General features: G+C 41.6%; 1 protein-coding gene across 5 annotated transcripts in view; it reads right to left on the reverse strand.

Annotated features, from left to right (window-relative positions):
- The window catches only part of STK39 (serine/threonine kinase 39), a 298,211-nt gene that overhangs the window by 29,760 nt on the left and 255,829 nt on the right, over positions 1 to 12,622 (reverse strand). For all 5 annotated transcript variants that reach the window (XM_075933552.1, XM_025177794.2, XM_075933551.1 and 2 more), the window contains one exon: positions 10,859 to 10,927. In XM_075933552.1, coding sequence (XP_075789667.1) covers positions 10,859 to 10,927 — 69 coding nt within the window. The remainder of the gene's footprint in view (positions 1 to 10,858; positions 10,928 to 12,622) is intronic.

Genomic DNA, 12,622 nt, shown 5'->3' on the forward strand with positions numbered 1-12,622 from the left:
ACAACATTGGTGTAAGCAAAATTAGCATTTTTCTTTTCATCAGGACAAATAAGAGCTTAATTTTCATACCTAAAAAAGAGACAGGCTTTACAGCTTTGATTTTGTTTTGAATAATCTTTCAATATAAATGCTTGTTTTAATTTCTTGTTCTTTCTTGTCTTTCAACTTTAGAGAAAATGCTTTTGGGTGTTTGCCAAGAAATTGAGTAAGCCAGGACCTCTAGGAAGACCCTCAACTCCTGAAGAATTCATTGTATTTTTGGTTTTATGTTGGGCAGTGAGTTTAACACCTTGAACTCTTTTGACCTTTGAAATTAATACAGTAGACTATATCACAAAGAATTAAGTGTTTCAGCGACAAGTACATTTTATACATGGTTTACATGACTAAATAGGTTTAATATTCAGATTTTTCTCTTCTTTGAAGGAGCATGCAAAGTTTGATCACCTAAGGGTGTATTTGAATCCTTAAGAGTCTAGTCATTATGAGTCATTGTTCAGTGTTTTAGGATCTAAATGAGTTGCATGTGTTGAAATATTTAAGCACCTAGTTATCTATAAAATCCTTAGGGACTTCTCTATCGATAATGTGTGCACATCACTTATTAAAGCTAATGGGAGTTATGTGACTGTGTTTAGAGGAAAGTAGTTACTATTAAAGTGCCTTAAGTAAAATTAGTTATAGGCCAGAAGAGATAAATAAGACTTCTCTCCAGAATAGTTTGTGCCAACCATAAACAGAGATTAAAACCAAATTTTCTACTGGTTGAGTTTCATTATTAGAGGCTCTCAAAGGGACTCCATTCCTTAGAATCTTGGTCTATTTGACAGTCAAGCACTTTTCTGACTATAGTAAGTTTGGAGATCATTCTAGCCTATGTGAATAAAAACATCACTAAATTCAGCTGACAAGCCGATTTTTAGAAAAAGAAAGTAAGATGAGGGATAAAGAAAGAAAGCAAGGAAGGACAAGCTACTAGGAACTATGTGGCACGTTTCTGTACCTACAACTCCAAATGGAATTATAGGAAGATGTTAAGAAGAGTAAAATTACCACACTGAGCTTTCACTTTTGGATCCTTCGGTTGAAGTACACAAGCCTAATCACAGGATAAGTTAAATGAATCCCTTCAGGATTCTTGAAAGAAGCAGAAACTTTACATTTTGATATTCTTCAATGCAGTATCATTCTAGTGACTGATCAATTTGCCTAAAGTACTGAACCAAGTCTTTATGAATCATATGGTCTATGTTTCTCAGAACTAACAACCTTTCTTTCTTAAAAAAAACTTACATGTAGATTAACATGACAACTTCCAATTTTTCCTCTCTGGGCAAACCAATAAATAGTGCTTTTGTGTAATAAATCTCTATCCATGGAATTGTTCTAAGACAAAAATAGCTTCAGTCTTATGGTAGGTGTAGCACAGAAAGACTCACTTGCAAACAACATGAATGAACAGAACAGTCTCAGTGCAACCAAACAACAAAACTTATTTTGATCAGTCAGCTAGTTAGATAAGGGTTTTCTTGGTCATATTGCAAACTCATATCATATTTTGGTTGCAAACTCAGAAGCATCAAGTCATGGAACAGGAAACAGAACTGTTGGATGAGAGCAGGGAAATGAAAGAGGGGTGTTAACAGAGCTCTGATTTTAGTGCTGGTTCATCAAAAAGATGGAGACAGCTTTTTCTATTTTTATATGGAAGACTGAAGCATATGCATTATCTTCCAATTTACGCTTCGATCAAAGTAAGAAATCATGGCAAGCCACCACCCTGACTTGAATCCCCAGATTTTGTGCTACCTAGCACTGTCTTCTGATACTTGAATGATACAACACACAAAGGAGCGAGAGGAATTATTCACCCTGGCATGAGACCATTAACCAGCAGTAAGTAGGTGGACGAGGGAGGAAATAAAAGAAGGGAGGGGGAAATTCAGATGCTAAAAATGCATAAAATCTGCGAAAAGTCTTCCAAAGGGAGACATTTGAAACTGGACTGGACAAAAAAAAATGTTGCTTGGTTCTGATTATAAATATCTGGAAAATCAGAATCAAACCAGTAGTAGCGAACAAGTGAAATCAAAATATCTGATACATGTCAAACTTTAGCCTATTTTCTATCCTGTTCAACATCCATATGGAAGTCTCTTGGAAATCAATTCTGAACACAGGATTGTGTTAACAACACACAGATATATAACCGTGTACATCTCATCACCAAGACCTATCAGGATGATGTAACTTTGTTTTCTGTGTGATGGAACATATTAATAACTAAGAGTAGCCTGAGTTATCGGCATTTAATCGACTCTAGTCTCTAGCACATGGAATAGCACACACCTTTCAGATGCTGCAGAAATACATCATTCCACTGAATTCATACAAGACAAAACATTCCATGTAAAAAAGGATGAATGTGCATGATAGGCAAAGCTTGCATTTTGCTACCTTTATAACCACAATAATAGATGGAGACTACAGATTTACAAACAATGCCGAACATATTTCTGAATTTGCTTGCTATTTTAAAGTGAGAAATTGCTACAAAGCTTACCCTTTATTTGAGTTGCTTAACCACTGTCAAGCCAATAGCTTAAAAGTTTTTAGTTTGGCTAAATATATCCAAACTGCAAGCTATATAGTCTCCAGCTTGCCTGCTGTCCAAGCTAAATCAGTTCAATGGCACATAGCAGGTTTTAAACATTTAAGGCTCTTCTACACAACCATTTCATTTGTGGCCAGCTGGGGTGTGTGAATCTACTCCACACTGACCTGTCACAGGTTGTCTGGGTGGATCCAGCTCACATGCATTAACAGTTTGTTAGTAAGCTTTGATATAGAAAGCCCTCTTGGCTTTCTAGTTGGGGGTTCCTGCAGTGGCACAGTGGGATAAGATACCAAAGGTTGAGGGTTCAAGTGTCGCCCACCCTTGGGTCAGCCTCCAGACTCTGTAATGCATCACAGTTCTCTACCACAGGCCTTACATCTTTCTCCTCACTTTGGTACATGAGTACCACCAGACTAAAATAGTATGGGAAGTATACAAAATATAATACAGTTTTTTGCACACTTTTAAAATAAATACACATCAACCTTCAGTACTCATGACTGCAAGTCATTAAGTAAAAAAGAGATGATGTAAGCCCATGACAAGATCTTTTCTTTGTATTTAAATTACCAAAACCATTGCATCATTGGGAAAAAAGCCCCTGATAGTCAATATTAATTCACTCCTCTCCAAGACTTCCAATATTCGTGACTGGTCTCCTACTGTTAATGGTAGAATGGATGAGACCACTACCAGTAGCCCCAATTCTTTCACCCTCACATCCTGTAGTCACTACTGATCTGCTCTGGGTCATACCAGGCAGAAACCTTAGGCTACATCTACACTGAAGGCTTCTTTTGCAAGAACTGTTTTGCGCAAGAGTTTCTGTACAAAAATTCTTGTGCAAGAGCACATCCACACGGCCATATGCTTTTGCACAAGAGCGTCCATGGCAGTATGGATGCTCTCTCATGCAAGAAAGCTCTGATGGCCATGTTAGCTGTAGGAGTTTCTTGCGCAAGAAACCCATTGCCTATCCACACTGCCTTCTTGTGCAAGAGCTCTTGCGCAAGAGGGCTTATTCCTTGTGGAGAGAGGAATAACACTTGTGCAAGAAGCCCTCTCTTTTGGTGCTTTACTGTAAATTTACTTGCACAAGAACATGTTTGCAGTGTAAACGCTCCACACATTTTTGCACAAGAACGGCCATTCTTGCACAAAATGCTTGCAGTGTAGACGTAGCCTTAGTGTTCACATGGTCGAGCAGCATGGAGATAGTGGTTAGAAAGCGGATGAACCTCAACAATCACTTTGTGATTTTTTGGATGAGGGCTTTAAGCAGGCAGCAGCCACAGCACACTTCCCAGGATGTCAGACCAGTATATGGATACTTCTGTCTTGCTCAATAACACCGTGGTCTCCTCTTAGGCATGTAGAATAAGCATCCAAACCTTGGGGGCAGGTGGCTCCTCTCTCTCAGCTACTACAGCATATCTTATCTTTGATACCCTTATCTCAGTTCAAATCTTCCTCAAACAAATCCAGGAACATTCAGGAAGTGAAACATATTGATAGATAACAGCAAATGCTGTGAAAGGATAGGTGCCAAAAGAACCCATAACAGCCTTTACTCATGTACAGGCAGTCCCCGGGTTACGTACAAGATAGGGACTATAGGTTTGTTCTTAAGTTGAATTTGTATGCAAGTCGGAACTGGTACATATTGTAGGGGAAACTCTAGCCAAACATTTCTCCAGAGCTCAGTTTTATTCTCCCACACCTCACTTCCCTCAGTCCTTTATTCTCAAGCTGAGGTGTCTGCTGAGAAAAGCCGCTCCACGTCTCCCTGGTCTGCTGGGGAGGGGAGGGGGAGATCGCGCTAGCTTCGCGTCTCCCTGGTCTGCTGGGGGGAATCAGCTAGTGCGGGGTTGCCTCACCCCGTTTGTAAGTAGGGATCCGATGTAAGTCGGATCCATGTAACCCGGGGACTGCCTGTACAGTTGCTACGCTTTCTGCAATAGCTTTGATCAGCACAGCTCCCTCCAGCTATCCTTCAGGAATGGGTTATGCCAAGAAAATGTCTATTCTGACACTAATCACAGGTGTCCCTGACTTTCCATTTCTACAGTGTCTCAGATTTATAAAGAGGAGCCATGAAAAGATCAAATTTCACAAGGCTTTCACAGAACTCAGCTTTGTTTTCATGCACATTATTTACAAGCGGAATTTGTGCATGCTTCAGCAAAAAAGTGGAATGTAATTTATCAGCTGCATTCAATCTGGAAGCTAATGGAATCAGTCCCTCTGCTGAAGCAAGGTTAACCGATCTAATATCCCTTCTATAGCCCACCTCCTCCTCACCAGCCAAAGAAAGATTTTATTTGAAGTAAGCAAGGCAATATAAAGACATGCACAACAAATGAGCTGCCTAAGAAGTTTTACACAGTCAGGAATATCTTCCCTTCAGTATTGCGGTTTCAGTTTTTAAAACCCCAAGGGTAACTACATTCAGATCAGTTTTGCTCAATTTCTTTTAACCTACTGTGACGGCGCGTTGGGGGTCCCCCGTCTCCTGCACCCCGAAATGGCACAAACAGACTGCACCAGCCGGAGGAATAGAGGAAGTTTATTGCCTCTCCAGGATACAGCACAGCACAGATGGAATCTGGTCACAGAGCTGGGCTAGGATGCCTCAGGCCCCCTTGAGATGGGGAAGACTGGGCCCCTAAACTCCAGCCCCTTTCCCTAGGCTGTCTCCTCCATGCTCCCAGCCCGCAACTAACTCACACTCTTCCAGCCCTCCCCCCAGCCAGGGCAGCATTCCACCTCCCTTTGTTTCTCCCCATGGGGGGGTAGGCTGGTTCAACCGGTATGGTACCTTTGCATAATAAGGTTTTCCCTGCTGGGTCTTGCTCCAGACAGCAGAGGTCACCACAGCCCAGCAAGTACCCCCACTACGTCACACCTACTCTAGGAAATAAATGTTTCCCTTCCTAGTTACAGATGATTTAATGGTGTTTCTTATTTACTACAGGAGGTATGGCATTTAAAAGATCCATAGTCAATCTATTATTTAGGTGTACAAGCACAACACTCAAATTGTGCTCCTGCCTGTATGTTTTAGACAAGACTGGACAATACCTTCAAAGCATGGTAACCGTATAGAGTGAAGGACTGAGATATAATATATATTTGGGCATGAAGCCAGGGGTCCAATTTTCTCTAGATTCTGTATTATGTTCTCTACCGCTTCTAGTAATGGGCGTAACATCCACTGTTCTTTTCCATTTACAGGGTTTTCCGATCATGCTATATAATCTCAGTGAAATCTGTAGAGCCCTGCAAACCTGTGATATCTGCTTTATATTCATGGATATCCACATCCAGATAGCAGAGGACCATGTATGTAGATACTGAATGGATGTAGATTAAACATTTTTTTATCTAGAGCCCTGCAATTATCTACAGTTATCAGCTTTATATGTGTGGATGCAGATATCCACAGACCATGTTTGCAGATTGGATGTGGATACAAATTTTGTATCTATGCAGGACTCTAGAAAATTGGATTACCTACTGTCCGCTTCACACCTGATAGTGTGTTAAAGTTGTCTTTAGAGAAAAAAGTGTTTGGCTCTTTTTTGGAGATGGTAAAAAGGGCCTTAATCTAACTTTCAGTTATTTTAAAAATTTGTGTGCAGAAGAAAAGGGAAGTTTGCAGGATGTGTGTGTATCAGTGAGATATGAAAAGATTAAGCTACATTAAAAATACTGGTCTAAAAATGTTTGGAACATTAAAATGCTGCATGAATAAGCAGGCATTATGAAATACAACACACAAAATAAAAGGCGTAGTCAATATCTGCAGGATTCAAGGTCAGGGCTTGCACTAGTTTTACCAAACAAAAATACCATTATTTGGAATCATTGGATTTAATGCAATCATACAGAACTTAGTACAGTCATGAAATGTCCAACAGCTACACAAATGGTATTCCCTGCCAATCTGTGACAATTATGGTATATGACGAAACAGGCATATAGATAGGTAGAATGATAAAAATCAAGATCCACCATGCATTAAAAATATCCAGCTCTTTGTTGCAGTCCAAAGTAAAGATTAAAACATGATAATCTGTTTTTAATGCTGACCAGTTGGAAAATCTCTGTTTATCAAAGAGTAACAATTTGGTTGAATAGTTAAAGATTTGAATTTAGTGTTTGTGCAGGGACACGAGACCCATCCCTACAGTCCCTGTGGTAACAGACTTCAATTTTTAGAAACTGGGAGGCCTAAACTTTGTCTGTGTTGCTGAGAGCAAAGAAAAGGTGGACCAAGAAATGTAGCCAGCATACCAGGTAAGAAAAGCCAGCTTCCAGCTTACCCAGGTGCCAGTCTTGACTTACTGATAATTCAAACCTCCAAGGGTCCCTCCTTGGAAGCAAAATGAGCAAGAATGGCTTCCTACACCTGCTTGGTACCTCTATTCTCTCACTAGAACATTTATCAGTCTTGGGCCTTCTGGAATTCTCACTATGACAGAAGTGATCTTCCACACCTACTCCTGAAATTCATGTGTTTAATTTTATTTTAAAATATTTTTACCCTGCTTCTCTATTTAAAATATTGGAGGAGGCTTACAAAATTTTAGAACAGTATATAATGTAAAATACAAGACCCCAAGGGGGGGGGCATTAAACCTACTAGGCCACTTTGAGAGAGACACACACACACTCAAGCACCAATGAAAGCACAGTAAAAAGTGTGGTTTTAGCCTGGTGCCGAAATATTGCCAGCGTTGGCACCAAGCAAATGTTTTGCAGGAGAGAATTCCATAGCCTAGGAGCAAACGCTGAGAAGGCCCTGTTCTGAGTAGATATCAGCCTTATCTCCATAAGTGGAGGAACACAGGGCAGAGCCTCCCCAGTTGATCTCAATCCCCAGGAAGTTTTATAAGGGAGAAGAGGGTCCTTCAAATACCCGGGTCCCAAACCGTTTAGGGCTTTATAGGTCATAACTAGGACCTTGAACTGTGCCTGAAAACATACCAGAAACCAGTGCAGCTGCCAGAGCACCAGCATAAGGTGCACTGTATAATGAGTGTTAGTTAAAACTCAAGCAGCCACATTCTGAACCAGCTGATGTTTCCAAAGACTCTTTGAAGGCAGCCCCACATAGAGCACAATGCCATAATCCAATCAGGATAAGGCAAGAGCATGAATCATTGTAGCAAGGTCATTCTCTCTCAGGAAGAGTTGCAGCTGGCGGATCAGCTGAGCTGCCCAAAAGCACTCCTAGGCACTGAGGAAATCTGGTTCTCATATGTCAGAAAAGGGTCCAGAAGGACTCCCAAGCTGTGCACCTGTTCCTTCAGGGACAGTGTAATACCATCCAGAACAGGTCACACGCCACATTCCTAGACAGATGGCTTCCTGATTCACAGGATTTCGGTCTTATAGGGATTCAGCTTATTCGACCTCATCCAGTCCGTCTCCATCTCCAGACACTGGTTCAGATCAGTCTCCACCACATCCAGATACGATGTCACAGAGAAACAGAGTTGAGTGTCATCTGCATATTGATGGCATCATCCTCCAAGTCTCCTTATGACCTCTCCCAGCAGTTTCATGTAGATGTTAAACACCTTAGGGGACAAGAGGGAACCTTGTGGGACCCCTACTCCCACTTTCTGAAAGCATCCAGACAGGTAAGACTGGAACCACTGCAAAAACAGTGCCTCTGATACCCAACTCCACCAAGCACTCCAGAATGATACCAAGGTTAATGTTATTAAAAGTTGCCAAGAAGTCCAAGAGAATCAACAAGGTTGCACTCCCCCATCTATCTCCTGCGGTAGGTCGTCTACCAGGGTGACCAAAGTGGTTTCTGTTCCAAAACCAGGTCTGAAATGGATCCATATAATCTGTTTCTTCCCATAAAGATTGGAGTTGCAACACCACCGCCTGCTTGAGTACCTTGTCCAGGAAGGGATTATTAGTGACTGGGCAATAGTTATTCAAACTCTGTGGGTCCAGGGAAGGCTTCTTAAGGAATTTTACCACTGCTGCTTTCAAGGCGGTGGGAACCATCCCAGATCTAAAATAAGCATTAATAATCCCCCGGACCAAGTCGTCCCTTCCCGGCTTGATTTAATAAGCCACAAAGGGCAGGAGTCAAGTGAGCATGGGTTGGTTGTACTCCAAGCACCTTGTCCGCATCCTTGGTCTGCAAAAGCTGAAACCGATCCAAAGAAAATGACAAGGCACTACCCTCAACACATTCTGTACCCCTTACATGACATCCAGAGTCAAAATCAGACAAGATGTGAGCAATCTTATCTGCAAAGTGTTTGCAAACAAGTCAGTGAATTTCTGAGGCATCTCATCACAAGGGCCAGATTGTAAGAGGCCCTGCATCACTCAAAACAATTCCATCAGACGGCACTGCTTTCCATCCCCGCCTCACCACATGCTGTGCAATACTCCTCAACTCAAGGCTCTCCTTCTTTGTTACTTCCCTGTTCAGGATTATAGCCTTCTTCTGCAAGTCATGATTGTATGCCAAGCTGTAAGGCAGACTGATAGCTGAGATCTGTTAACTAGCCAGTCCACATACTAAGTCTTTGATCTCCCATTTTGATCACCTGCTGTCTAGCACCATTTCAAGAGTCTACCTATTAATATAGCCCTCTGGTCTGCGCTGTTGTAACTAAGCTTCCCTTAACTTGTCTACAACTGGAGCAACCCACATTAAGCCTCTTACAACCTCACTTTGTTTTCAGTCCCAGACAAAACAACTATCTGACTATCTCAGCATCTTCATTTCTGTGACAGAACACAAATGTAGCTGGCTTTACATTATATGGGTCAAATAGTCGTTTTACAGAGAGTCCACATTTGAACTTTATTGACATCTTGTCAGAGAAGTGGAGTCAGTTCCCATCATTTGCATCATTTGGTACAATGGCAGGCATGATTCATGAGGGAAATACTTAGAATCAGTGGTCACTGACTGTATTTAAATTTTTTCATTCTTCTCAGTTCTCTGCCTGTGATATCCCTTATGGTGAGTCCTCCTCTCTCAGTGACCATAGGTTTGGTGATGTAAGACCATTCTGCTGAAAAATACGTTGCCATTGTTCAAAGTTGGCTTGCAGGATCTCATAATCTTCTGCATATTTCACTGCCATCAGCAAACTGCATGTTCCAGGTCAACTCCCTTCATACATTTTCACTTACTGCTCCATGACAACTGAAAAGAAAAAGCAGCGAGGAGTCCTGTGGCACCTTATAGACTAACCGAAGTGTTGGAGCATAAGCTTTCGTGGGCAAAGACCCACTTCGTGAGATGCATGTAGTGGAAATTTCCAGAGGCTGGTATAAATATGCAGGCCAGAATCAGGCTAGAGATGACGAAGTGGATCCAATCAGGGAGGATGAGTAGCTGGATCAGATCAGCTACTAGAAGTGGGCCTCATCCTCCCTGATTGGATCCACTTCATCATCTCTAGCCTGATTCTGGCCTGCATATTTATTCCTGCCTCTGGAAATTTCCACTACATGCATCTCACGAAGTGGGTCTTTTCCCACGAAAGCTTATGCTCCAACACTTCGGTTAGTCTATAAGGTGCCACAGGACTCCTCGCCACTTTTGCAGATTCAGACTAACACGGCTACCCCTCTGATATTTGAAAAGAAAAAGGAGCTCAAATGCTGCCCTAATTCAGGCCATCATTTACTGGAAATTATCTACTGGAAGTTACTGGACTCTTGAAACCAATTTCTGCAGAGAAAAAAAAGCCTTTTGTAGCCAACCATGTTTTGTTGAGTATAAGATTTTAGAAGCAATCACCAAACAACTCAGGGCAATTAACCACTTTGAGATTCTCCCTTTTCAGTAGAAATTGCTTAAAGATATTGGGTGGGATTTTCAAAAGCTTTCAGTACTGGTCTAATTCCTCTTTTGAAAAATCTCATCCACAAATCGTAAGTAGCTAATTCAAGAAAGTCAATTTTCTGTTGAACAAAAATTGGAATTAGCACAAAAGTTATCATTTACTGTTTGGAAAGTAACAGCAGGAGAGAGCACCTGGTGAAATCAAAGTCTATGTTAAATCAGTGAGTGTTTTGACTTTCAGAGAGAACGGATGGATTTATAACAGTGGATTGCTGGCTCTCTGGTGCACACATGTAAAGGAAAGCAAAGCAGAGAATGTATTTTGTATAAAAAGGCACAGAAGTGCATCCATTTAGCACAACAAGTTGTAGAAAGAGCATAATTGCAAATTAAGTATAATTTACCTATAACTACATCGTGGCCATCAACCAGGCCTGCAGAGAACAGCTCTTGAGAAACGCCATCTGCCGTGTCTATCCAAAAGGTGAAATGAATATGTATTAGTGTCCATAAAATAAAAAAAATCAATAATCCAATGCAAGAAAATATATTTCAGCTTCAAAAACACACAGCTGAGTGTGCTTGAATTCAAAAGTGCCTTCATTAGAAAATGCTTAAGAAGGTACCAAATTTCCCATTGATAATTAACCCATCATATTATGCACATCAAGAAACAAGATAACTTTCTGATTCTTCATGAGTCCCATAAAGATCACTCCCTAGCTTTGCCATTTCTCCTCTATTATTTAACTAGGTATTGTATACTGAACTCAACACTAATATCGGAACCCTGTACAAGAGAAATAGACGGGGTTGTTGTGTTGTGTGATTCTCACTCTCTGGTCCTACCCTCCCTCCCCCCGCGCTTACTCCTTTCATCCCAAGGGAGAAATTGTATTAAGCTCTCTTGTTTAGCTTCATTTATTATTGTTATGAAGGACGAGCAAAATTAAAGAGATGGGCCCTTCCATTTGGATTTTAAAGTTGCAATATTCAAAGTTATTCTGATCTGGGAGTTCCATTGCTGTGGAGCAAACCCCAAGAGCATTGTCTTGAATTCTCTCATCTTACTCTCTGTACTGATCTTTCATTCCTGTAGGATGCAACTATTACAGAAAGTCATGGCTAAGGACAGAAAAAGGCAATGCCTAAAATAACTCAATCCCAACTCCTGGAGACCTCTGAAAATTCAACATACAACCTTGTTCTCAATTTTGTCTGTAAATGGAAGGTCGGGTCACTGACTAGAACACTGGGGTGATGGAATCCTGCCTAATGGTGCTTCTTAGTAAGCAGGGTGCTATATTTTTGACCAGATGGACATTTTTTCAAGGTTTATGTACTCATTCTAAGGTTTAAGGAGAGTTGCATCGAGGTCACAAAAGCATAAATCATGGTGTCTACCTGTCAGACCAGCATGTTGTCTTGTTTAGCCCTAAGTAGATTTTTTTGGTTGCTTTCTCTCTTTTTAGCCTCACAATCAATAAGAAATCCAGGTAGATGAAGCTCTGTTTGGAGGATGATCTGGAGTCTCATCTCCTTAATGATTTCCAATGATAGGAAGTAGGTTTCTAAGGGTATGTCTACACTACAAAGTTAATTTGAACTAACAGATGTTCGTTCGAATTAACTTTAATAGGCGCTACACATACAAACCACTAGTTCGAACTTAATTCGAACTAGCGGAGCGCTTAATTTGAACTAGGTAAACCTCATTCTACGAGGAGTAACGCCTCGTTCAAATTAAGTAGTTTGAATTAAGGGCTGTGTAGCGCTTAATTCGAACTAGTGGGAGGCTAGCCCTTCCCAGCTTGCCCTGATGGCCACTCTGGGCACAACTAGGGAAATTCTTCTGCCATGAGCCAGCCACCCAGCCCTTCGCCTCTTCCTGGGACCAGGCTGGCAGCTCCCAGGAGCCTGCCCGGGGCCGCAAGAGGCGGGCGCCTGCCTGGTCTAGTGCGGAGATCGTGGACCTCATCCAGGTTTGGGGGGAAGCCTCCAAAGTCCACGACCTCCGCACTAGGCACAGGAAAGTGACCGTCTAGGGCAGGATAGCTGCCAGCCTGGCCACCCAGGAGCAGGTTTGCATGAAAATCAAGGTGGTCCAGTGAGACCCCCGACCCTGAGCCATGAGCTTAGAATGGCCGTCCTGGGTCAGACCAAAGGTC

The sequence above is a fragment of the Pelodiscus sinensis genome, chromosome 7, assembly GCF_049634645.1.
Source record: "Pelodiscus sinensis isolate JC-2024 chromosome 7, ASM4963464v1, whole genome shotgun sequence".
Taxonomy (NCBI): Eukaryota; Metazoa; Chordata; order Testudines; family Trionychidae; genus Pelodiscus; species Pelodiscus sinensis.